The following is a 24,165-nucleotide window of genomic DNA, read 5'->3' on the forward strand; positions in this document are numbered from 1 at the left end:
AGGGGGTTAAATGAGGTGGGAGGGAGGAGCAAGAGATGAGTTGGAAAAGTGGGAAGACCCCCCAAAATTCCCCGAGGGTTGTCCTGGTCTCCTCTACAGTCAAAGCCCACAGTTATCCCAGAAATCCCACAGCATTCCCATAATCCTACAGTTATCCCATAAAACCTACAGTTATCCCAAAAGCCTGACAATCATCCCCAGACCCCCCCAGTTATCCCAAACACCTCACAGTTATCCCAAAAATCCTACAGTGATCCCAGAAATCCCACAGCGATCCCATAAATCCCACACTCATCCCAAAACCCCCAGTGATCCCACAAATCCTACACTCATCCCACAAATCCCACACTGCTCCCGGTGCCTTCCCACCCCCTCTCCACCCGTAGCAATTCCCATTCCTTCCCCATCCCAGGAATCCCCATAATCCTCTGTAGCTCCCTGACCCTGGGATCCCATTCCAGGGTTGTATCCCATGGGAATTCCCTGGGAATCCCCAAAGTTTTAGGTCCAGGCTTTGTCTCCAAGCCCAGGTTTGAATCCACCCAGGGTGTTGTTCCCAATCCCTCGGGAATGGGACGGATCCAGAGGGCGGGTTTTTGGGATGGGGGTGGATCCAGTGGGATCATCTGGATGGAATTCCATGTGTCCAGAGAATTCCCGAATTCCCAGACTGCTGTATCCGGGTCCGGCCCCTCCTGTACAGCCGCACTTTACTGGGAAAACCGGACTCTTTTCCTTCTTCCCAAGTGTCTCGTGTGGTGTTTTCCAGGGAAAACAGGATCCAGAGGGATTGGTGGGGGGTCTGTTTTGGGATTTGGGGGGTCCCGGAGCCACATCCCAGAGTTTTAAGGGCCTCAGGAATTCTGGGATGGGTTGGGAAGTGGTTCGGGAAAGGGTGGTCCCAGATTTTGGGCGTTCCCAAAGTCTGGGTTTTCTGGGAGGGGGGTTGGAATTAACACCCAAATATCCCCAAAAATGCCCTGCCCCCAAAACACCCCCCCAGACCCCAAATTCCAGGCACAAGGAATTCCCAGATCCTGAATTTTTGGGAGGGGGTTGGGAATTGACCCCCAGGACAGGCAGGGGGGATCAGAGAACACGTGGATTTATTTGGGGAGGGGTCCCCCCATTCCAGGGGGTCTCTAACGGTTGGATTTGGCCACACGCTCCAGCTCATCCTTCTTCTTGATGGCGTAGGAGTTGGAAGAGCCCTGGAAAAGTGGGAAAAGGGGGTTGGAAAAGCGGGAAAAGGGGATTGAGGAGGGGCTGGGGAGGATTTTGAGGGGCTTTGGGGGGTCTGAGGGGTGGTTTGGGGGATCTGGGTGTTCATTCTGACCCTCCCCTCCAAAAATTCAGGGATCTGGGAATTCCCTGTCCTTGGAATCTGGGGTCTGGGGGGGAGGTTGGGGGTGGTTTTGAGGGGTCTGGGGGTGAGTTGGGGGAGTGTTTCTGGGGCGGTTTTGGGGTTTTTTGGGGGGCTCTGGGGGGGGTTTGGGGATTTGGGAGTTATTTGGGAAGGCCTGGAGCAGGTTTTTGGGGCGGTTTCGGGGTGTTTGGGGTACCTTGGCTGCATTAATGAGCTCATCAGCCAAACACTCGGCGATGGTTTTGATGTTCCGGAAAGCGGCTTCGCGGGCGCCCGTGCACAGGAGCCAGATGGCCTGGAACGGGAAAAACCGGGAATGAGGGGGGAAAAGTGGGAATCAGGGAGGGAAATGGGGCAGGAAATTGGGTGTTGGGGGGGGGAATATGGGAATGAGGGGGGAAAAGTGGGAATGAGGGAGAGATTGGGGGGAAGTGGGGAAAAGGAGAAGAAAGGATAATGGGATCTCCTCAGGAACAGGGAGAACGGGAACCCTCTGGGAACAGGGTTAAGGAGCCCCCTGGGATTTGGGGATTCTGGGATCCCGGGATTTGAGGTCCCAGGATTGGGTGATTTGGGGTTCCAAGATTAGGGGTTTGTGGGACTTGAGATCCCAGGATTGGGAGATCCTGGGATTGTGGGATCCCGAGTCTTGGGGATTTGGGGTCCCAGAATGTGGGGGTTCTGGGATTGACGCATTCCAGGATTGGAGTATTTGGGATCCCGGGACTGGGGGGGATCCCTAGATTGTGGGATTTAAGATCCCAGGATTTGGGAATTCCAGGATTTGGTGATTCTGGGACTGGGGGATCCCAGGACTGGGGAGTTTTGGGAATTCTGGGGTACCTGGTTGACCCTGCGCAGGGGGGACACGTCCACGGCCTGTCTCCGGACGGTGCCGGCGCGGCCGATCCGAGTCGAGTCCTCGCGGGGCCCCGAGTTGATGATGGCATTGACCAGCACCTGGAGGGGGTTCTGGGGGGAAAAACTGGGAATTCAGATCCTCCAGATCCCAAAACATTCCTCCCGGATCCCAAAAAAACCCTCTCCTGGAACCCCAACCCCCCCCCCCCCCCAGTTCCCGTGTCTTTCCCACCTCCCAAAGCTGCGTTCCACCACCACAAAGGGGATTTTTCCCCCGCCCGGAATCCCAACAACTCCCACGGAATTCCCACCTCCCCAGTGAGCAGCTGGATGATCCCAAAGTCCCACTCCACGGTCCTGAGCCTCCTCCCATTATCCGACCCATTTCCCCCCGTGTTCCCACGGAATTCCCACGTCCCCCGGACGATCCCGAAGCCGCGCGTCGCGACCTCCAAGGCGGGTTTGGTTTTCTCCCCCCGCCCGCGTTCCCGCGGAATTCCCACCTCGCCGGTGAGCAGGTGGATGATCTCGAAGGCGTGCTTGACGATCCTGACGGTCATGAGCTTCTTGCCGTTGTTCCTGCCGTGCATCATCATGGAGTTGGTGAGGCGCTCCACGATGGGACACTGCGCCTTGCGGAAGCGCTTGGCCGCGTAGCGCCCGGCGCTGTGCGGGAGGTACTTGGCGTACTTCTCCTTGACCGCGATGTAATCCTGCGGGAACAACGGCAATTCCGGGCCATCAGGGGCACGGACCCTCCCCGCTCCGTAGGGACGCAGACACGAGCCCGCTGTGCTGCTCTGGAGTCTCCTTTGCCCGCTCTGGATCCTTCTTTGTCCATCGTGGATTCTTTTTTTCTATTCCGGATCCTTCTTTTCCCACTTTTCTCCCTCTCTGGACGCTTCCTTCCCCACCCTTTTCCCCACTCTTTCCCTTCTCTCTTTCCCACCCTGGATCCCCCTTTTCCCCTCCCTTTTCCTTGTCTTTTCCCACTCTGCGTTCCTCTTTTCTACTCTGCATCCTTCTTTTCCCACTTTTTTCCTCCTCTGGACTCCCCTTTTCCCCCTCTGGCCCCCCAGAATTCCAGGTCACCTGCAGGGAGATGCCATTGATCTGCCCATCCTTCACACCCCCCCCTTTTCCCCTCCTGGATCCCCAGCATTCCCACTTTTCTCCCGCTATGGAGCCTCCTCTGGCTCTCCAGGACCCCCAGAATTCCGGGTCACCTGCAGGGAGATGTCGTTGATCTGCACATCGTCCGTGCTCCACTTCCCAAAAAGTTTGATATCCGGAGTCTCGGTCACGGCTGGCGCCGTCTCCCAGTCGGTCATGCTGGAAAAAAACACGGAAAAACATGGGATCAACGTGGGAAAAGGGGCAGGGAAAGGGCTTGGAAAACGGGGTCGCACTGGGATCCCTCCCTTTCCTGCTCTGGATCCCTCATTTTCCTCTCCTTTCCCACCGTTATCCCTGTTTCCTAATCTAGATTCCTATTTTCCCACTCTTTTCACGTTTTCCCTCCGTGGATTCCTCTTCTCCCCTTTCACACTCTGAATCTCTCATTTCCCGCCGTGGATTCCCCTCATTCCCACAATTTTATCCCCCTTTTCCCACAGTTTTTACCCCCATTCCCACTCTGGATCTCCCTTTTCCCTCAGTTTTGTCTCCCTTTTCCCACATTTTTATCCCCCATTCCAGCTCTGCTCCCTTCTTTGCCCCAAATCCCTCAACCCTGCAAATCCCGACCAAACCCCTTCAATTAAATCCCAGGAAAACCGGTAGGATCCACTTCCCCTCCCCCCAACTCCCCCTTCAAACCCTTTTTTCTCCCCTCCCCGAAAGCCCCCCGGCCTCGAACCCCCCTCAATCCCTTCTCAGGACTCCCCCTCACCCCCCGATCTCATTTTCCCCCTCAAAAATCCCACTTTTCCCCTCAGAATTCCCGCTTTTCCCCCCTTTCCCCGCTCACATGGCGGCGGTCCTGACTCCGACCGAGGAAAGGAAGGCCGATGGGGCTTCCCGGCCTCTTATGGAAGGGCTCGGGTTCGCTTCCGGCTGCGCATGCGCAAACTTCAACGTGACGTTTCTTTCCGCCCTTCCTGCCCTCACTGCGCCTACACTGGCCTCAATGCGCATGCTGCGGCCGCCATGTTTGTTGAGGGCGCTCGCCCACACGCCGCCATATCTGTTGAGGGTGCTTGCCGCCATGAAGCGGAGTCAATTCACAGTAGAGGGCTAAAAACACGCGCGAAGGGGACAGAGTGGGATCAGGGAACCCTAAAGGCGCCAAAGGGGGGGAGTCTCATCAGCATGCCCATGAAGCCATGTCCGCCATATTTCTTGAGCGCTCTCGCCCACACGAGAGGCGTAAAAACTCACTATAAAGGGACAAAAACAGGCGTGGGAGGCACAGAGTGACCCTATAGAGGGGCATAAATACGCGTGGAGGGGAGAGAGTCGCGTCAGGAAGCCCCAAAAGCCTCACGGGGCTCTCGCGGGTGGACAAGGAGCGGGGCCGCCTCCCATAGGCCAATCAAGGCCCGCGTCTCCCGTGACGTCACCGGTTGCTAGGCAGATCTCTCGAGGGGTTTCTGGGGTGAAAAAGGCAAGAAAAAGGGCAAAGGAAAGTCGAGCACCCCCCTTAGGGGGTGTGGGGTGTGTCGTACAAGTGTCCCTAAGGTCACAGCCAACCCCAAAATGACTTTGTTACAAACGAGCATCTTTATTTCCTTTTTTGGGGGACATTTTGGGCGACATTTTGGGACATTTTGGGCGACATTTTGGGACATTTTGGGGGGTTGGGGGGCTTGGAGTCTGTCACAGACTCAATGTCGCTGTCCTGGGAGTCCTGGGAGTCCTCAGATGCTGCCTGGAGGGGGACAGGGGGTGGCAGAAGGGAGGACATCCCCAGAGGGGCTAGGGGCCCCCCATTTGGGGCCATTTGGGACCATTTGGGGTGGGGGGGTGTCCTTTACCTGCACAGTTGTCACCTGGCAGAGGAGTGTAACCTGCAAAGAGGGGGGACAGGGTGTTCAGGGGGGGGTTGTCACACCAAGACCACCCCCTCTTGTGGCCCCCAAGGGTCTCACCTGGAATTGGGGCCTTCTTCTGGTACCTCCAGAGGCCGAAGGAGAAGAGGAGGAGTCCCAAAACCATGGCCAGGGCAGCCAAGGCCACCAGCAGGGACAGCCGTGGGGACAGGCCTGGAGCTGAGGTAGGATGGGGGGGTTAGGGGGGTTTGGGGGGGCTGGGAAGGGGTTTAGGGGGGCCGGGGGGTTATGGGGTGTTTTGGGGGGGTCTTACAGACTTTTGGGGGGTCTGGGATGATTTTTGGGGGGTCTGATGAGATTTTGAGGTGAATCTTTGGGAGGTTCTGGCAGGATTTGGAGGGTCCTGGGGGGTCTAATGGGCTTTTTGTATGTGCCTTTGGTGGGTTCTGGGAAGATTTGAGGTGTTCCAGGAGGATTTGGGGTGACTTTACCCCCCCCAAACCACCCACCAGTGGGGTGGCCCCCCCCCAAAACCCCCCCAAGCCCCCAGATGCTCACCCCAGTCCTCCAGGAGGGGCTGCTTGAGGCTCGGGTGCTGCACCAAGCACGTGAAGGTGTCCCCGGGCTCGGGGGTCACCTCGAGGGTCCCCTCGCTCCTGTAGCTCCAGTCCCCCATGGGGATGATTGGGGGGGGCCCGGGGGGGCCCTGGGGCTCCAGGACCACCCCGTTCCTGAGCCAGGCCAGGCTCAGCTCGGGGGGGTAAAAGCCCCACACGTGGCACGTCAGGACAAGGGGGGTCTGGGCGTTCCCTGGCGCCGAGGGGACGATGCAGATTTTGGGGGGCACTGGGATAAAGGGGGGGGTTGGGGGGATGGGGGGGTGGGATGAGGTTAGGGAGAGCTGATCCCCTTCCCAGATCCCCCCAGAATCCCCCCGTGAAGCCCCCTGTTCCCAATCCCCCCATAAACCTCATGGGGGGACTCATTTCTAATCCCCCCCCGTTCCCAAAGACCCCCATGGAATCCCCCCCATAAAACCCCCCTGTTCCCAATCCCCCCCATTCCCAATCCCCCATACCCCCCCATTCCCAATTCCCCCCATTCCCAACCCTCATTCTCAATCTCCTCATTCCCAAATCCCCCCATAAAACCCCCATCCCCAATTCCCCATTCCCACCTCGCTGTTCTCAATCCTTCCATTCCCATCCTCCATTCCCAGTTCTCCCATTCCCAATCCTCCCCCAGTCCCACTCCCCTGGTTCCCAATCCCCCCACTCCCAACGCCCCCATGGAATCCCTTCCATACCCCCCCATTCCCGATTCTCTCATTCCCAATCCCCCCCAGACTCTCACCCCTCCTCTGGGCCGTGTCCCCCCACACTTTTGGGGGCAGTTGGGTGCAGACCTTCCCCCTTTTCCGGAGCCTCTCCCCCCACTGGGGGTCCCCGTTGAGCGTCTTGGCCAGTTGGGCCCCGATGGGCTCCAGGGGACCCCCCCCCCCGCAGGGCACGAATTTGGGGGGGCCCTGGGAGTCCACGCAGACCAGGGGGAGTTTGTTGAAGAGGAGGGTGAGGTCGAAGGAGCCGTTGGTGGCCGGCACGGGGCACTCACTGGCCACCTGGACCACGAAGGCGCCTGTGGGGGGAGGGATTTGGGGGGGGGTTAGGGGGGATTTGAGGGGATCTGGGGCGGTTTGGGGGGATTTGGGGAAGTTTGAGGGTGTTTGAGTGGGATATGGGGGGACTTGGGGGGGATATAGGGGGAGATTTGGGGAGATTTGGGGGGATTTGGAGCCCGCGGGTTTGGGACTTCCCAAACCCACCCCTTTGCCCCCATAAAATGAATCCCCTCAACCCCCCCTTGTTCCACTCCCCCCAAATCCGCGGTCCCACAGGACTGAGCTCCCCCAAAACACCCCCCTTTGCCCCCCAAAATCCCCCCCAAAATCCCACCTGCGCGGGGGGTCCCGAGGACCAGGACGAGCAGCACCAGCATCGCGGAGTTCGGGGGGTCCGGCCGCGCTCTGAGACCGCCCCGGACCCCCCAGTCCGGCCCGAGCCCTTAAACCCCGCCCAAGGGCGGGGCGGGCCCGGCACAGCCAATGAGCGGCGGCGGCCGAGGCGCGTCACCGGTTGCCGGGCAGGACCCGCCCGAGGCCGCCGCGGGCCGGACTTAGATGGGACCAGGACCGGGATCAGCAGCGGGAGCGGGGGCAGGACCGGGACCAGGAGCAGAACCGGGACTGGGATCAGGATCAGGACTGGGACCTGGATCAGGATCAGGACCGGGACCAGGATCAGGGCCAGAAGCAGAACTGAGAGTGGGATTAGGATCAGGATCAGGACCAGGACTGGGATCAGGACCAGGGCCAGGATCAGGACTGGGATCAGGATTGGGACCAGGACTAGGGACCAGGACCAGGACTCAGGACTGGTCTCAGGATCAAGATCAGGACTGGGACCAGGATCAGGACTGGAACAAAGACCAAGATCAGGACCAGAAGCAGGACTAGGAGTAGGACCAGGATCAGAACTGGGACCAGGATCAGGGCTGGGACAAGGACCAGGATTGGGACCAAGAGCAGAACTGGGACCAGGATCAGAATCAGGACTGGAGCCAGGACTAGGACCAGAACAAGGATTGGGACCAGGACCAGGATCAGGACTGGAGAAGCCACCAACAGGTCACATGCCACCTTTCCCAGTGGGAAAACTCTGGGAATGGCTCTGGAATGGGATAAATCCCAAGATCAGCCACCAGTGGGCCACATCCCACATTTCCCAGTGGGAAAACTGGGACACAGCTCTGCAAACAGCTCTGGATTTGGGATAAATCCCAAGATCGGCCACCTTTTCCAGCTGGGAAAGCCTCTGGGAATGGCTCTGGAATAGGATGAACCCCAAAATCAGCCACCAAGGGGTCACATCCCGCCTTTCCCAGTGGAAAAAGTCCAGGAATGGCTTTGGAACAGGATGAACACACGAGGACACGAGCTCAGCCGTAACCAAGGGGAGAGTTTATTTGGGATGATGGGAATTGGGGGTCGGGAACATTCCAGTTCTTCGTCCCCCTCCCAGATTCCCACGTGGAGCTTCTCTGTCGTCTGCTCAACCTGCGGGAGGGGACACAAAGAGGGGGGTCAGGGACATTCCCGAGGCCCCTCCCTCCCCTTGGGGGATCCCCCAAAACGTACCTTGGGGATTTGTCCGGGAGAGCAGGAGCAGGGAGAGCCCCAGGAGCCCCAGGACCCCCCCGAGCGCCATCGCGGCCCCACAAAGCACCATCGGCAGCTCCGGCACCTCCAGAGGCTCCGGGGGCACTGCGGGAACGGGACACGGCTCAGGAGAGGCAGCGGCGTTGGGGTTGGGAGCAGGAGCAGGACGGGGACAAGGACCAGGAGCAGGACCCGAATTGGGATCAGGACCAGGACCAGGATCAGAAGAACCAGGACCAGAAGAACCAGGACTGGGACCAGAACCAGGACCCCCCCAGGTGTGTCCCCCACACCGTGGTGTCCCCCCTCCAGTGCCGCCCTCTCACCCCAGTAGGTGACCACCGAGGCGTTGTCCCCCCGGGGGGTCACCAGGCAGGCGAAGACGTCCCCGCGCTCTGGGGTCACTTCCAGGCGGGACAAGGTCCAGAAGGTGAGCTCCGGGGTGGGGGTGAAGGGCCCCTGGGTGACCCCCCGGGTGACGGGGACACCCCCCCGGGTCCAGGTGACGTCCAGGGCCGGCGGGAAGACGTTCTCCACCAGGCACAGCAGGGTGTTGGCCTCGCCCAGCGCCAGCGGCAGCGCCGGGAACACTTGGGCCACCGGCATTCCTGCGGGGATTGCATCCCGTAAAAACGGTGGGATGGGACCTCCAAAGGGTCCCATCCCAAAGGGACGTCCCGCCCCGATTCCTGACCTTGGGGGCTCCAGGGCTGGGGGAACCTCCAATCCCAGCCTCAGGGTTGAGCTTTTCGCTGAAGCCAGGGGTTTTTTTTCTGAATTCAGGTCTTTTCCATCCCTAAGTTTTCCCATTCTCTCCATCCTTCCCTCCCCAAGTTCCTCCATCCCTCCCACCCCCAAATTTCTTCCATCCCCCAAGTTCTTCCCTCGTCTCCATCCCTTCTTCCCCCAAGTTCTTCCATCCTTTCATCCCCATCTTCTTGGGGGACACCTGGGAATCCACGGATCCACTGACCTGGGGGTGCCACCCCCCTCACCCCCCCCAAATTCCTCCTCCATCCGCCATCCCCCCCAGCAGGACGGTGCTCCATCGACCCCCGGTGTCCCCTCTGTCACCAACCCCTGGCCTGGGGCAGGACCCCGGTGGCCGAGCGGCCGAGCCCGTCCAGGACACCCCGGCACAGCTCCACGTCCAGGCGCAGCTCCGGGGGGGTCTCCAGGTCTGGGGGCAGCGGGGGCAGGTCCGGGAGTGCCGGGAGCCACCGGGATCCCGGGAAGTCGAAGCTGTAGAGTCGCTGCCCGTCCAAGGTGAGGGAAAGGTCCAGGGAAGGGGTGTCCGGTTGGCAGGTGAGAACCTCGGCCAGGAGGTGGGTGGGGGGCTCTGGGGGGGGCACAGGGGGGAGTTGGGGGGATTTGGGGGGGATTTAGGGGGATTTGAGGGGGTTCAGGGGGGATTTGGTGGGATTTGGAGGGGACGTTGGGGGGAATTGCAGGAGTTTGGGGGGGATTTGAGGGAGTCCTGGGGGGATTTGGATGGGAATTGGGGTAGGTTCGGGGATCCAGGGGGGATTTGGGGGGAACTGGGAGACTTTGGGGGGAATTAGGGAGGATTTGGGGGGGAACTGGGGGACTTTGGGGGGGACTGGGGAAGTTTACGGGGGATTGGGAAGGATTTGGGGGGGATTTGGGGGGTGCTGGGGGGATTTGGATAGGAATTGGGGTAGTTTGGGGGGGGATTTGAGGCGGTTTGGAGGAGTAAAAAAAGGAGTAGAAAAAAGGGGGAGAAAAAAAGGAAGAAAAGGGGGAGGGAAAAGGGGAACAGGAAAAAGGGGAACAAGGAAGAGGGAACAGAAAAAGGGGAGGGAAGGAGGAACAGGGAAGGAGGAACAGGGTGCAGGCAGGGGGTACAGGCAGAGATTTAGGGGGGATAACCGGGGGTACAGGCAGAGATACAGGCAAGGATTTAGGGGGGATAACCCGGGGTAAAGGAAGAGGTACAGGCAGGGATTTAGGCAGGATAACCCAGAAGTACAGGCAGAGGTACAGGCAGGGGTACACAGCCGGTTGCGAGCAGGGGATCACCCCCTCACCCCCCCTACCCCCAAAGCCTCCCCTCCTCCCTCCCTCCCTCCCCCTCTCCCCTTCCCCTTCCTACCGGGGGTGACGGCGGCGGCGACCCCCAAAAGCCCCCCGAGCAGCGGGGCCAGGAGCCCCCAAAAACTGCCGCCCATCCCCGCGCCGTGAGGCCACAGTTGGGGTGGGGAGGCCCCGCCGCGTGACTCCCCCAAACCCTCCCAAAAACTCTTCCCCAAAGCCCCCAAAAACCTCCTCCCAAACCCCCGCCCCCCCGGACGCGCTGACCAATGGAAGCGCTCTGTTGGCGCCGCGTCACTTGTTGCCGGGTGGAGAAGCCTCAAGGCGAGCGCGGTTGAGGTGACAGAGCCACGGAGTCGCCGAGGGGTTCACAGGAGGATCCCCGCGACGTCCCCCCCGCGTGTCAGGAGGGGGGACAAAGCTTGGGGGTCCCCCAACTTGAAGGGGGGTCCCCAAAGCTTTTTCCTCCGTCCTGACACGCGGGGGGGACGTCACAGTGGTTAATTAAGCGGTGTCGTGATAATTAGGGGGCACCGACGGGTGCGCGGGGGTTCGGGAGGGAGCCCTGGAATACCGTGGACACCCGTGGGGTCATCTCGCGCCCCCCCCAAACCCGCCGTGACTGCCCTCCACACCTCGCACCTCACCTGACCCCCCCACGGGTGCCAGTGGGGCACTCCTGGGATGTCGTGGACACCCGTGGGGTCACCCCGGAATACTCGGGAGCCCAAATTACCCCGTGGGTGCCCCGAGGGACCCCCGCGGGTGCCCCCACACCCCTCCCACCCCACCTGACGCTCCCCCAGATCCCAGCGCTGCCCCCTTGGAATATCGTGGACCCCCCTATCCCTCGTGGGTGCCCCTCACCTGACACCCCCCCCCCCCCCCCCCAGATCCCAGCGCTGCCCCCCTGGAATGTCGCGGACTCTCGTGAGGTCACCCCTGCAATGTCGTGGAACCCCCCTGGAATGTCGTGGAACCCCCCCCTGGAATGTCGTGGAACCGCCCCCGCCCCCCCCCGCCACGAGACCTCCGTGGGTCCCCCCGCACCGCTGCAGCGGGACCGCACTGCGCATGCGCGGGGCACTAAGACCCCGCGGAGCCCCTAGGGGGGGCCCCATGAATGTGGGCCCGTGGGAGCCGCGGGGAGGGCACGTGACCGCGGGCAGCCAATCGCGGCGCGGGTGACGTAGCGCGTGGCTCCCTTTTCTGCCCCGGGATGGTTTTTTTTCACCTTTTTTGCCCCCAAAACGGGGCTTTTCGGGGCGGGAGGGGCGCGGATGAAGCGGGGCCGGGCGCGGGGGTGGCGGCCAGGCGCGGGGGCCCCTCAGGTGAGTGATTTTTGGGGAAGTTTTTTTTTGGGGGGGGGCGGCCTCGCCCTGCCCCCTCCCCGACGGTGAGGGGCGGGGGGAGGTCACGTGGGGGCGGCGAGCTGTCCATCAAGCGATATCTCGCCCCTCGGGTTTCACTTCAACCAATGGGAGGTGCGGGTCGCCTTGATTGACAGCTGGGGGCCCGGCTTTGTGCGCGCGGCGGGGGCGGTGGTTTGGGGCGAAAAGCGCCATGTTTGGGTGTTCGCGCGGGGGCGGCGGCGACGGGCGCGGCCCCAAGTGCTGTGTCACGGCGTTGGGGGGGGTGGTGGGGAAGGGAGGGATCGCACGGGACTCGGAGATCTCCACGAGCCCTGTGGAGTTCGGAGGGGGGGGGAGGCTGGGAAGAATTGAAGAATGCGACCCCTTTACATTCCATGAAGGGGTTTGGGGGGTTCCCGTGCGGGGGAGCGAGCGCTGAAGCCCCTCCCGCGGGCGCGGGGCCCTTAGGGTTGCGGGGTGAGAAGTGTGGGGGGATTGGAGGGGAGAGGTTTATCGCGGCTTAACCCGGGCTGGCGGCCACGGCAGCGGCGCGTCCGTGGGGGTTGTGGTGTCCCGCGTGTGACCAGGGAGGCGTTGGCGACCCCTGGGAACCCGTGGAGAGCGGGGGGGGCAGGGGGTGGTGCGCGGGTCAAGTGAGTGTTAAGGAGTTCGCGAGCGCCGCGAGGGGGGTGAGGGCGGAATGGGGGTTCCCATGGTGCTCGGTGGAGCGGAGGAGAAGGGGGGACGTGGAGAGGCCGCCCGGGAGGGCCGCGGTCATTGTCCGCTCGCCCGCTCGCGGCCGCCGCCGCCATTCAAGATGGCGGCGCCTCTTTCCCCCCCTCCCCTCAGCGCCAACCGCCGCCCTTCTCCCCGCCCACCTCGCTGCCCCTGGGCCAACCACCGAGCGGCGGGCGGTGGCGCCGACCAATGGGCGTCGAGGGCGCCGCCCGCTCTCAGTGAAGGCGCCGGGCGGAAAAGCCGCGCGGGGAGGCGGGGCCGCACGGGTGGAGGTAGGGGTGATTGACGCGCCAGTCGGCCAATGAGAGCGCGATGTTGGAAGTGCCACCGCCCAATGAGGCTACGGTTGGGCGGGGAGGGGCGGGTTCGTGACGTCAGCGGTGTCGGCGGCCAATGGGGAGGTCGGTCGCGTCTATATAAGGGCGGGCGGGGGCAGGCCGAGCGGCGCCATTTCGCGGTGGACGAGGGGACGGAGCTGGTCGGGCCGCGGCAGAGAGAGCGAGCGAGAGAGAGCGCGCAGAGGGGCGGCCCCTTCAAAAAAAAAAAAAAGCAACCAACCTCTCTCGGCTCCATCCCCCCGGAGGAGCTCCGAGGGGGGGAAACCCTCCCCGGCCTCCGCAGCGACCCCTGCCTGCGGCCACCGGCGGCGAGCGGCCGCCTCCTCGTCCTCCTCCTCCTTCCCCCCCTCCACCTCCCTCAGCGAGCCAAGATGGAGCGCGGCCGCTGATCCCGTCGATCCGCCGTCATCCACCGGCCTCCCCGCGGCTCAGCGCCTCGTCTGCGGTCCTTGCGGGTGCTCCGGGCTCCGAGCGACTCGCCGAGGGTTGTATCGAGCGCGTCGCGAAGGGTTTGTGCCTCCCGGTGAAGCTCCGAAGAGGGGACCCCCTCGCTCCCCTCCAGTACCCCCCCGTTGCATCCCCTCAGCGCTCGCCGCCATTTTCGCCGCGCCCGTGGATGTTGAGGCCGTGGGAGGGTCCCGGCATCGTCTCCTGAGGGAAAATTAATTAGATAGAGGAAAGGGGGGGCTCCTGGCTCGCCTCCCGACCCCCTCCCCGTCCTCATCCCGCCGGGGATGCGCTGACGGGGGGGGGCCCCCACCGGGCCGCGAGCGGCGGAGCTTTGGCCGGGCAAAGTGGGGGGGTCGTCGGAGGAGACGGCGGGAGGAGGAGGAGGAGGAGGAGGAAGAGGAGACGAGGGCCCGCGGGCCGCGCACGGAGCCGTCGGGATGTTGCAGAATGTGAATCCCCAGAGCAAGTAGGTGCTTTGTGCGGGGGGAACTAAACGGGTTTTGGGGTGGGAAGGGCGCGTTTTGGGGTTTCGTGGAGGAGGAGGAGGGTGCGTTGTGTGGTTGGGGCTTGGTGTTGGTAAGGTCGTGAAGTGGCACTGTGGGACCCCCACGCAGTGGAACCCCCGTGTTTTGTCACCCCCGTGTTGTGTCACTGTGGGATCCCCGCAAGGTGGGACCCCCCACCTTGTGACACTGGAATACCCATGCAGTGGGTCCCCCGTACTGTGACAGTGTCACTGTGGGACCCTCACCTTGTGACACTGGAATACCCATGCAGTGGGACCCCCCTACTGTGACTGTGTCACTGTGGGACCCTCACCTTGTGACACTGGAATACCCATGCAGTGGGACCCCCCTACTGTGACTGTGTCACTGTGGGCCCCCCCACCCTGTGACACTGGAATACCCATGCAGTGGGACCCCCGTATTGTGACAGTGTCACTGTGAGACCCCCACAAGTTGGGACCCCCACACTGTGACAGTGTCATTGTGGGACCTCCACGTCATGATATTGGCACTGTGGGACCTCCACAGGGTGGGGAGGTGTCATTGTGGGACCCCCAGGTTGTGTCACTCCAACACAGTGGGACTCCCATGTTGTCACGCTGCGGGACCCCAAAGATGTGGCAGTGTCATGGTGGGACCCCCCACATGATGGGACCCCCATGCTCTGACAGTGTCATGGTGGGACCCCCACATTGTGTCACTGAGAACCCCAAGCTGTGACAGTGTTTCTATGGAATCCCCATGTTGAGACCCCCATGTTGTGATACCGTGGGACCCCCAAGCCATAGCAGTGTCATTGTGGGACTCTCACGTTGTGGCACTGTAGGACCCCCGTGCAGTGGGACCCCAGTGTCGTGACAGTGTCACCGTGGGACCCCCAGGTTGTGTCATCCCAATACAGTGGGACCCCCACGGGATGTGACCCCGACATTGTGACCCTGAGGGAGCCTCGTGCTGTGACAGTGACACTGTGGGACCCCCCCAAGCTGTGACAGCGGCCCTGGGGGTCACTCTGTCCTTGTCATGTGGGGGTCATGCCCTTGGGGACACTCCTGGGGTCACCCAGAGGTCAGCTCAGGGAAAAAAGGAGGTCCCAGCCCCCCCAAAGCTGAGCTGGGGGAGAGGCTCGAGAGCTTGGCCAGGAGCTGGTTGTGGGAACAGCTGGAATTTTGGGGGAGTCTTGGGGGTCCCTGGAGCCTTTGGATTGGTGCCTGGGGGTTCCTGTTCTGGGACCCCCCCAAGACCTTGGTGTTGGTGTCCTGGGGGTCTCTGGAGCCTTGGAATCACTGTCCTGGGGGTCCCTGTTGTGGGACTCCCCCAAAGCTTGGTGGTGTTGTTCTGGGGGTCCCTGGAGCTTTGATGGGGGTGTTCTGGGGGTCCCTGGAGCCTTGGAATCTGTGTCCTGGGGGACCCTGTTCCGGGAATCCCCCCCAAACCTTGGTGGTGGTGTCCCGGGGGTCCCCATGGCCACTGTGGCATTTCCTGGTTTGTTTTCCGTAATTTTCCTTTTTTCTGGATATTTCAGGACCCTCAGACCCGTCGTTGCTCTAAAATGCTGATTATTGCTCTAAACCACTGATTTTTCCCAGAAATCAGTGCAATTCCTGGGAATTCCTGGGAGCTTGTGGACAGAATCCTGGGGGTTTGTGGCTGAAATCCACAGGAGCTCATGGGTGGAATACATGGGATTTCATGGCAGAATCCGCGGGGGTTTGGAGTTGAACTTCCTGGGAGTTCAGGGCCAGAATTCCTGGGTGTTCATAACTGAAATCCATGGGAGCTCCTATGCAGAATCCATGGGGGTTTGTGTCTGAAATTCCCGGGAGTTCATGGCCAGAATTCCTGGGAGTTCATGGCCAAAATTCATGGGAGTTCATAGCTGAAATCTATGGGAGCTCAAGGGCAGAATCTGTGGGGGTTCACGACCAGAATTCCCATGGGAAGCTCCTCTTCATCCCAAAGATCTGGACAGTGGTAACGGCGCTGCTTCGGCCCTGATAGCAGCTCAAGGAGCAGTGTCAGCTCCTTCCGGGACTCTCTCCCGGGAATTCTGGGAAGCAGATCCATCCCCCTTTTCCCTTAACCCCTGTGTGTCTCCTCCCCTCCCCACAGGATCCTGGGGAAGGGCAATGAATCCGTAGGAGCTCCTGGGGAGAATTCCTGGGGCTTCACAACAAAATCCATGGGGGTTCAGGGCTGAAATTCCCATGAGTTCGTGGCTGGAATTCCTGGGGGTTTGTGGCCAAGTCCATGGGGGTTCAGGGCTGAAATTCCCAGGACTTCATGGACAGAATTCCTGGGGGGAATATGGGGTCTCCCAGGCAGAATCCATGGGGGTTCAGGGCTGAAATTCCTGGGAGTTCATGGCTGAAATCCATGGGAGCTCCTGGGCAGAATCCATGGGGGTTCGTGGCCAGAATTCCCTCGGGAAGCTCCCCCCCATCCCCAAAGATCTGGACGGTGGTAACGGGAACGCGGTGGTGCTCCATAGCGGTTCTTCCGGGACTCTCCCGGGAATCCCCTCCCTGAATCCCACGTGTTCTCCCGTCCCTCGCAGGCTCCTGGGGGAGGGCAATGCCGGGCTCATGGCGCTGGCGACGCCGACGGAGTCGACTCCCGGGAAGCGGATCCGCAAACCTTCGCTGCTCTACGAGGGCTTCGAGAGCCCCACCATGGCCTCGGCTCCCGCCCTTCCCAACCCTCAGGCCAATCCGCCGCCTCCCGAGGTTTCCAATCCCAAAAAACCCGGCCGGATCACCAACCAGCTCCAGTACCTGCACAAGGTGGTGATGAAGGCGCTGTGGAAGCACCAGTTCGCGTGGCCCTTCCGCCAGCCCGTGGACGCCGTCAAGCTGGGCCTGCCGGTAATTCCTGAGGGTGGGAATGCCGGGAATTCCGTGTGGGTGTGCGACCCCTCCCCTCCCCCCAGTCCTTAATCCCACTCAGGCAGAGGTAGATCCAGCTTTTATTTTAATCCCGCTCGGCCACAGGTGTCACCCCGTTGTCCCATCCTACATCCACCCCCAGGGCTCCCGCTATCCCGGATCCCGATGTCCCTACAAAGTTATGGATGAGGGATATTCCCGGCGCTTCCCGACCTAATCTCTTGTGCCCTGAATGCGTTTTGCAGATGTCTCCCATCCATGAGTTTGTAGAAGACATCCCGAGGCCCCCAAATTTAAGGCACCTGTGGCGCCCAAGGAGTTAAAGCCCGAGGAGGTAAATTCAAACCGGAGGGGTTGCTGTTCCCATTCGGTTTAAGCTCGACTTAAGCCCAGCTTAAATTGCCCCCTGAAATTTGATTTTAATTGCCCTTCAACTCACCTTCAATTTAGGTTCAGGTCAAGATAGGTTTAGTTTAAATTCACTCTAAATTTGCTGTAGTTTACCTTTAAGTTTAGGTTAGGTTCTTGGTAAGTTTATCTTTAACTCACCTTAAGTTTAGCTTAAATGCAGCTGAAGCTTGGCTTTAATTCATCTTAAGTTTAGCTTACATCCACCTTAGATTTGGTTTCAACCCGTGTTATAAATCCACCTTAAGTTTAGCTTGAATTCAGTTTCTGTTTCCCTTTAAGCTGGCTTTAATTTGGCTTAAAACCACCTTAAACTTTGATGCAATTTATTTTAAGTTCAGTTTAAATTCACTTTATGTTTAACTTCAGTCCACCTTCAATATGGTTTTAATTCCTCTGAAATTTAGCTTCAATTTGCTTCAAGTTTATCTTAAATTTCTCCTAAATTTAGTTTACATCCACCTCAAGTTTAGCTTAAACCTATCTCAAGTTAAGCTTAAATCCACCTCAAGTTTAGGTTGGATTCACCTCCACCTGAAATTTAGCTTAAACTTCCCTTGAATTTAGCTTAAATTCCCCTTAAATTCAGCTCAAATCCCCCTTAAATTCCCACTCCCACCCCTGTGTCGCCTCCCAGCTGCTCCCAGCCCTCTGACCACCCCGAACCCCCCCTTTGGAGCCGCTTCCCACAGCATTCCCAGTCATTCCCACCACATCCACAGGGAATTCCTCCCCTTCCCCCCTTTCCACCCCAGCTGAACACGAGTGACCCCGCTGTGACCCCCCGATCCCCGTTGTCGCTGTTTTCCCAGGATTACCACAAGATCATCAAGCAGCCCATGGATATGGGAACCATCAAGAGGCGCCTGGAGAACAACTATTACTGGGGGGCGGCCGAGTGCATGCAGGACTTCAACACCATGTTCACCAACTGCTACATCTACAACAAGGTGGGACCGCCCCCAAAACACCCCTGGCACCCCCCAAAAGTCGTGCCTGGCGTTCCCTGACTCCAGATCCAACGATTCCCACAGCCCACGGATGACATCGTGCTGATGGCGCAGACCCTGGAGAAGATCTTCCTGCAGAAGGTGGCCCAGATGCCTCCGGAGGAGCAGGAGATCGTGGTGCCCGTGGCCAAGAACAGCCATAAAAAGGGGGCATCCAGGGCGGCAGGTGAGGAAAAGGGGGGCCCTAAAAGTTGGGAATGGGTGGGGGTGGCAGTTGGGGGGCCCTAAAAGTTGGGAATGGGTGGGGGTGACGGTGGGGGATCCCCAGACCTGGCACCAGTATTCCAGGGTGTCCTTTGGGATAACACTGGTATTCCTAGGGGTCCCCAATCCCCATCTCCAGGTGTTCCCTGTGTCCTTGGGAACAGCGGGATGACAGTGGAGGGCCCAGGGGGTCTCCAACCCTTGGTTCCATGTATTCCCTGTATCCTTTGGGAGGCCCCCGGGGGGCCCCAGCCCCTTTTCCCCTGGGTGTCCCTTGGGATAACAGCAACATTCCCAGTTTTTTTTCTCTCCCCGTGTGCAGCGCTCCTGGCGGGACTGACGGCGGCTCAGCAGGTCCCGGCCGTGTCCTCGGTGTCCCAGCCCACAGTGTACCCCCCCACGACCCCCGAGATCCCCACAACCATCGTCAACATCCCCCACCCCTCGGTCATCTCCGCCCCCATCCTGAAATCCCTGCATCCCAACGCTCCGGCCGTCCTGGCCCCGCCCGCGCCCACACAGCCCGTGGCCAAGGTGGGAATTCGGGGGGAGATGGGATGTGGGGGATCGAGGGGGCTGGGATGAAGGTTCTGGGTGTTGGGATGGGGGTTCTGGACACTGGGACGAGGGATGTTGGTGCTGGGATGGAGTTTCTGGATGTTGAGATGGGGATTCCAGATGTTGGGATGGGGGTCCCACACATCAACCCGGGGGTCCTGGATGCGAGGACGGGGGTCCCACCTGCCGGTCCACCTTCCACCCTCCCCCTCTCGACCTCTCTGATCCCACCTTCCCTCTTCCCAGAAAAAGGGGGTGAAGCGGAAAGCCGACACCACCACGCCCACCACCACGGCCATCATCGCCACCAGCACCGGCGGCGAGTCCTCCCCGTCCCCCTCGGCCTCCGGAGCCCCCCCGGACCCCCCCAAACCCGCCAAGATCCCCGCCCGGCGCGAGAGCGGCCGCCCCATCAAACCCCCCCGCAAGGACCTCCCGGATTCCCAGCAGCACCAAACTTCCAAGAAGGGGAAGCTCTCGGAGCAGCTCAAGTATTGCAACGGGATCCTGAAGGAGCTGCTGTCCAAGAAGCACGCGGCCTACGCGTGGCCCTTCTACAAGCCCGTGGACGCCTCGGCCCTGGGGCTCCACGACTACCACGAGATCATCAAGCACCCCATGGATCTCAGCACCATCAAGGTGGGGGCTCTGGAACCCCCCCCCTGGAGCCGGCAATCCCAAAAATCCTCTGGGGAACCTCGGGGGGAGTTGAGGGAAGGGACACAGGAGGGGTTTGTGGGGTTTTGGGGGATTCCCAAGAGGAATCACGGGGGGGTTTGAGGCATCCCCAAGGGGTGGTTTTGGGATTTTTTTTGGGGGGGGGTGGTTCTCAAGGGGGATCACAGGGAGGTTTTGAGGGGTCCCCAAGGTGGATTTGGGGTGGTTTGGGGGGTCATCCCTGCCCCTTTTGCCCCCCCAGAGGAAGATGGAGAACCGGGACTACCACGACGCGCAGGAATTCGCGGCCGACGTGCGGTTGATGTTCTCCAACTGCTACAAGTACAACCCGCCCGACCACGACGTGGTGGCCATGGCCAGGAAGCTCCAGGTCATTCCCAACCCCCTTAAAATACGGGATATGTTGGGATGCGGGGTCTGGATACTGAGATGGGGTTCAGGGTTTTGGGATGGGGTTCAGAATGGGGGTTCCAGGTGTTGGGATGGGAATTGTGGGAGCCAGGATGGGGTTTTCAGATGTTGGGATGGGGATCCCAAATTTCAGAATGGGGTTTCTGAGGGTTGGGATGAGGGTCCTGGGCGCTGGAAAGGGGATTCCAGATGTCGGATGGGGGTCCCAGATGTCAGGAGGGGATTGCAGATGTACCAGACCTCAGACCATCCCACCCCACCGCAAACTCCCACCCCGATCCCAAATTTCCCCCCCCCTTCCAGGACGTGTTCGAGTTCAGCTACGCCAAAATGCCGGATGAGCCGCAGGACGCCGGAGCTCCCTCTGTGTCCACCCCGCTGCCCGTTCCCAAATCCTCCTCCGAGGAATCTTCCAGCGACGAGGACGACGAGGACGAGGACGACGAAGACGACGAGGACGACGAGACCAGCACGGAAAGCTCCTCGGAGAGCGAGGAGAGCTCGGATTCCGAGGAGGAACGAGCCAACCGGCTGGCGGAGCTGCAGGAGCAGGTGAGGGGCCGTCCCAGGGAACGATCCGCGGCCAGAATTCCCTCGGGATCAGCTCCCTGACCCCCCCCCCGGTGTCTCCTCCCCCCTACAGCTGCGGGCCGTGCACGAGCAGCTGGCTGCCCTCTCGCAGGGCCCCGTGTCCAAACCCAAGAAAAAGCGGGAGAAGAGGAAGAGGAAGAAGTCGGAGAAGCACAAAGGGAGGGACGAGGAGACGAGGGCGAGGCAGGCGCAGCTCCGGAGGGCCCGGAAAGCCGGAGGCGGCGGCGGATCCAAGTGAGGGGATGGTGGGAATGGTGGGAAGGAGGCCCGGGGAGGGTGGGGCAAAGGGGTCTGGAAGTTGGGATCGGGGTTTGGGGTGCCCGGATGGGGATTTGGGGAGGCAGGATGGAGGTGCTGGATACTGGGATGGGGTTCATGGTGTTGGGATAGGAATTTTGGGAGCTGGGATGGGAGTTCAGGGTGCTGGGAGGGAGCTCCAGATGTTAGGATTGGGGTTCTGTGTGTTGGGATGGGAATTTTAGGAACCGGGATGGAGTTTCCAGATACTGGGATGGGGGTTGAGGATGCTGGAATGGGGGATGTGGACATTGGGATGGGGTTCAGGATGTTGGGTTCTGGATGTTAGGATGGGGGTTCCAGGGGTTGGGATGAAGGTTCTGGATGTCGGGATGGAGGTTTTGGATGTGGGGATGAGAGTTCAGGAGGTAGGGATGGGGGATTTGGATGTCGGGATGGGGCTCCAAAATCCATGTGGGACTACCACAGGCTCCCTGGGAACCACAAAACCCCAGCAGAGCCCACGCCAACGGAGCCCCGGGTGCTTCTTCCCACCAGGAATTCCAAGAAATCCGCCAAACCTGCCCTGCCAGCCCCTCCATCCCTCTACGATTCCGAGGAAGAGGAGGAATCCAAACCCATGACCTACGACGAGAAGCGCCAGCTGAGCCTGGACATCAACAAACTTCCCGGGGAAAAACTGGGAAGGGTGGTGCACATCATCCAGTCCCGGGAGCCTTCCCTGCGGGATTCCAATCCCGAGGAAATTGAGATCGACTTCGAGACCCTCAAACCCTCCACGCTGAGGGAGCTGGAGCGTTACGTCCTGTCCTGCCTCCGGAAAAAACCTCGGAAACCCTACAGCGAGAGTGAGTGGGGAGGAGTCCCGGGGATCTGTGGGGGGCAGAGGGGTGTGGATCCAGTGGGATTTTCCTGGGGTTCTTTTTGCAGCCATGAAGAAGCCGGTGGGGAAGACGAAAGAGGAGCTGGCGCTGGAGAAGAAGAGGGAGCTGGAAAAGCGTCTCCAGGACGTCAGTGGGCAGCTGAACTCGGCCAAGAAACCCCCCAAGAAGGGTCTGGAATCTTGGGAATGGGCACTGGGATGTTGGGATGGGGGTCTGGGATGTGGGCGTGGGGGGTGGGGTGTTGAGATTTGGGGCTGGGATGGGGGTTGGGGTGGGATGTCAGAGCTGAACTCTGCCAAAAAAGCCCCCAAGAAGGGTCTGGAATTTTGGGAATGGGCATCGGGATGGAGGTCTGGGATATTGGGATGGGGGTTAGGATGGAATTTCAGGTGCCAGGATGGGATCTGGGCTCTGGGATTGGGATTTCGGGTGCCAGGATGGGTTTCTGGGGTGCCGATCCCGCCGGATCCTGCCACTCATTCCCGATTTCCCCCCCTGCAGCCAATGAGAAGCCGGAATCCGCCCAACAAGTGGCAGCTTCCCGACTTTCCGCCTCCAGCTCCAGCTCTGATTCCAGCAGCTCCAGCTCCTCCTCCTCCTCCTCCGACACCAGCGACTCGGATTCCGGTTAGTTGGGAATTCCCAGGGATTCCCAGGAGTTCCCGGGCTCCGCAGGACCGGACCCGAGTCCCCCCCCCCTGGATTTTGGGGTGACTCCCACCCCCCCTCCAGCACCGATGGACTTTGGGAATGCGGGAGAAGAGGGGGGAGGATCCCATGGGATGAGGTTGAGAATTTTGGGATTATCCCATTTTCCTCCTCCAGTGGAATTTTACTGTTTGTTTTTGGGCTTTTTGTTGATTTTTTGTTTTGTTCTGTTTTTTTTTTTTTTGTTGGGTTTTTTTTGTTTGTTTGGTTTTTTGGGTGATTTTTTTTTTCGTTTGGTTTTTTTTTTTTCTGGCTTGGAATTTTTTCCGACAAAAAAAAAGGGGAGAGAAAAGTTGGGGTTTTTTTGGGGGAGGGTTGGAGGGAGAGTTTTTAGGAAAAAAAACAGCAAAAAAAGTTAAAAAAAACCTAAAAAAAACTTTTTAGAAAAATGTAATTAAAAAAATTTAAAAAAAGCCTCTTGGTGGGGGAGGGGCTGGACAATTCCAGAGCTTGGGAAAAGAGGGTGAGGGGGAAGGGAGGGGGACAAAGTTTGGGATCCTCCAGGTGGATTTTCTTTGGGATGGTGGGGGGCAGGGGTCACTCAACCCCCTCCTCGACCTTTTTAATTGTTAATTTATTTGGGAATTTTGGGGAGGAAAAAGGATGGGCAGTGGGGGAGGGGGTGGGAAAAGTGCCGGGAATGTTGAGACCCCCCCGCATGTTCCGGAGGGGGGGGGAGGGGGAAGGGCCTGTTTTTTACGTTGGAAAAATGTACAATTTTTTTCTACTCCGTTTTCCGTTTGTTTCTTCGGGGTTTCCCCCCCCCTTCCCCCCCCTTTTTCCCAGCTTTTCCCACCTTTTTTCCCCCACTTTTCCCCGCCCCCCCTCTGTAGCCCCTGTAGAGTTGTGTTTTCATCTTGTTTTTCCGACCTTTGGAATTCTTTCGACGTGTAAATAAAGAAAATATTATTCGAGTTGAATTCCCAGGATTTCTGTTGTGATTCGGGGGGGTGGGGAAGTTGGGAATTCCACAGGTGCCTTTCATTAATTTTGGAGGAAAAGTGGGAGGATCCTGTGCCCCCAGACCAATATTAGGAAAACTGGGAATGCTCTGAGTCCCATTCCTTAATTTTTGGGAAAACTGGGAGGATCCTGAGCCCCCAGACCCAAATTGGGAAAGCTCTGTGTCCCATTCCTTAATTTTGCAAAAACTGGGAGGATCCTGAGCCCCCAGACACAAATTGGGAAAGCTCTGTGTCCCATTCCTTAATTTTGCAAAAACTGGGAGTGATCAGAATCCCATTCAAAAATCTCCAACGTCAGCACCACACGTCACCTCAGAATGGGCATAACGCCATAAACCACCTTAAAAAAAATAAAACATTATCAGAACAAGAGGTGCATAAATGCACAGAACTGCCGTTAGAAGGATCGATTTCATAACTGCAGGGCAGCGCTGCCACCTGGGGAGCACGAAAGGTCATTGCACGGAAATCAGGGTTGAGGGCTGGCACCTGCTGACAGTGCGCGGGAACTGCAGCACAAACAATTACACGGCGGGGTAAAAACAGCGAAAATGCCGCAGCAAAAGAATTACAGCAAAAATTAAAAAAAAAAAATTATGTAAAAAAAGCACACAAATCACAACCGAAACAACACCCAGGACCCTTAAATAAAACCTCAAAAAAACCCCACTCAACCCAATGACATCAAACACCTTAAATGAAAAAACCTGACTAAACCACACCCTAACCTTAACCCAG

General features: G+C 59.5%; 4 protein-coding genes across 7 annotated transcripts; 1 reads left to right on the top strand and 3 right to left on the bottom strand.

The window, feature by feature from the left end:
- Nucleotides 1-1,027: 1,027 nt before the first annotated feature.
- Nucleotides 1,028-4,279, bottom strand: RPS5 (ribosomal protein S5). The gene is made up of 6 exons (XM_032677706.1): nt 4,197-4,279; nt 3,454-3,559; nt 2,731-2,940; nt 2,210-2,338; nt 1,563-1,661; nt 1,028-1,211 (listed from the first exon to the last, which is right to left on the bottom strand). The coding sequence occupies exons 2-6, from the start codon at nt 3,556-3,558 to the stop codon at nt 1,143-1,145; spliced, it is 612 nt and encodes a 203-aa protein (XP_032533597.1). The 5' UTR covers nt 3,559; nt 4,197-4,279; the 3' UTR covers nt 1,028-1,142.
- Nucleotides 4,280-4,998: 719 nt separating this feature from the next.
- Nucleotides 4,999-7,287, bottom strand: LOC116781901 (HLA class II histocompatibility antigen, DM beta chain). Its single transcript, XM_032677701.1, has 6 exons — nt 7,170-7,287; nt 6,571-6,852; nt 5,776-6,063; nt 5,317-5,436; nt 5,203-5,235; nt 4,999-5,096 (listed from the first exon to the last, which is right to left on the bottom strand). Exons 1-6 carry the CDS (start codon nt 7,210-7,212, stop codon nt 5,086-5,088), a joined length of 777 nt encoding a protein of 258 aa, XP_032533592.1. The 5' UTR covers nt 7,213-7,287; the 3' UTR covers nt 4,999-5,085.
- A 924-nt stretch (nt 7,288-8,211) lies between these two features.
- On the bottom strand, nt 8,212-10,716 carry LOC116781900 (HLA class II histocompatibility antigen, DM alpha chain). Its single transcript, XM_032677700.1, has 5 exons — nt 10,545-10,716; nt 9,510-9,770; nt 8,758-9,039; nt 8,411-8,536; nt 8,212-8,329 (listed from the first exon to the last, which is right to left on the bottom strand). Exons 1-5 carry the CDS (start codon nt 10,618-10,620, stop codon nt 8,325-8,327), a joined length of 750 nt encoding a protein of 249 aa, XP_032533591.1. The 5' UTR covers nt 10,621-10,716; the 3' UTR covers nt 8,212-8,324.
- A 1,479-nt stretch (nt 10,717-12,195) lies between these two features.
- BRD2 (bromodomain containing 2) lies at nt 12,196-23,382 on the top strand. 4 transcript variants are annotated; one of them, XM_032677703.1, is made up of 12 exons: nt 12,489-13,827; nt 16,425-16,731; nt 17,973-18,110; nt 18,195-18,336; nt 18,697-18,908; nt 19,179-19,571; nt 19,852-19,980; nt 20,325-20,573; nt 20,704-20,846; nt 21,408-21,718; nt 21,801-21,923; nt 22,256-23,382. In XM_032677703.1, the coding sequence occupies exons 1-12, from the start codon at nt 13,799-13,801 to the stop codon at nt 22,384-22,386; spliced, it is 2,307 nt and encodes a 768-aa protein (XP_032533594.1). In that variant the 5' UTR covers nt 12,489-13,798; the 3' UTR covers nt 22,387-23,382. The 4 variants fall into 4 exon arrangements, with proteins under 4 accessions (XP_032533595.1, XP_032533594.1, XP_032533593.1 ...); XM_032677702.1 differs by having other exon boundaries at nt 12,491-13,827; nt 20,665-20,846; XM_032677704.1 differs by lacking the exon at nt 21,801-21,923 and having other exon boundaries at nt 12,196-13,827; nt 20,665-20,846.
- Nucleotides 23,383-24,165: the final 783 nt, after the last annotated feature.

This window comes from Chiroxiphia lanceolata, unplaced genomic scaffold (genome assembly GCF_009829145.1).
Source record: "Chiroxiphia lanceolata isolate bChiLan1 unplaced genomic scaffold, bChiLan1.pri scaffold_86_arrow_ctg1, whole genome shotgun sequence".
NCBI lineage: Eukaryota > Metazoa > Chordata > Aves > Passeriformes > Pipridae > Chiroxiphia > Chiroxiphia lanceolata.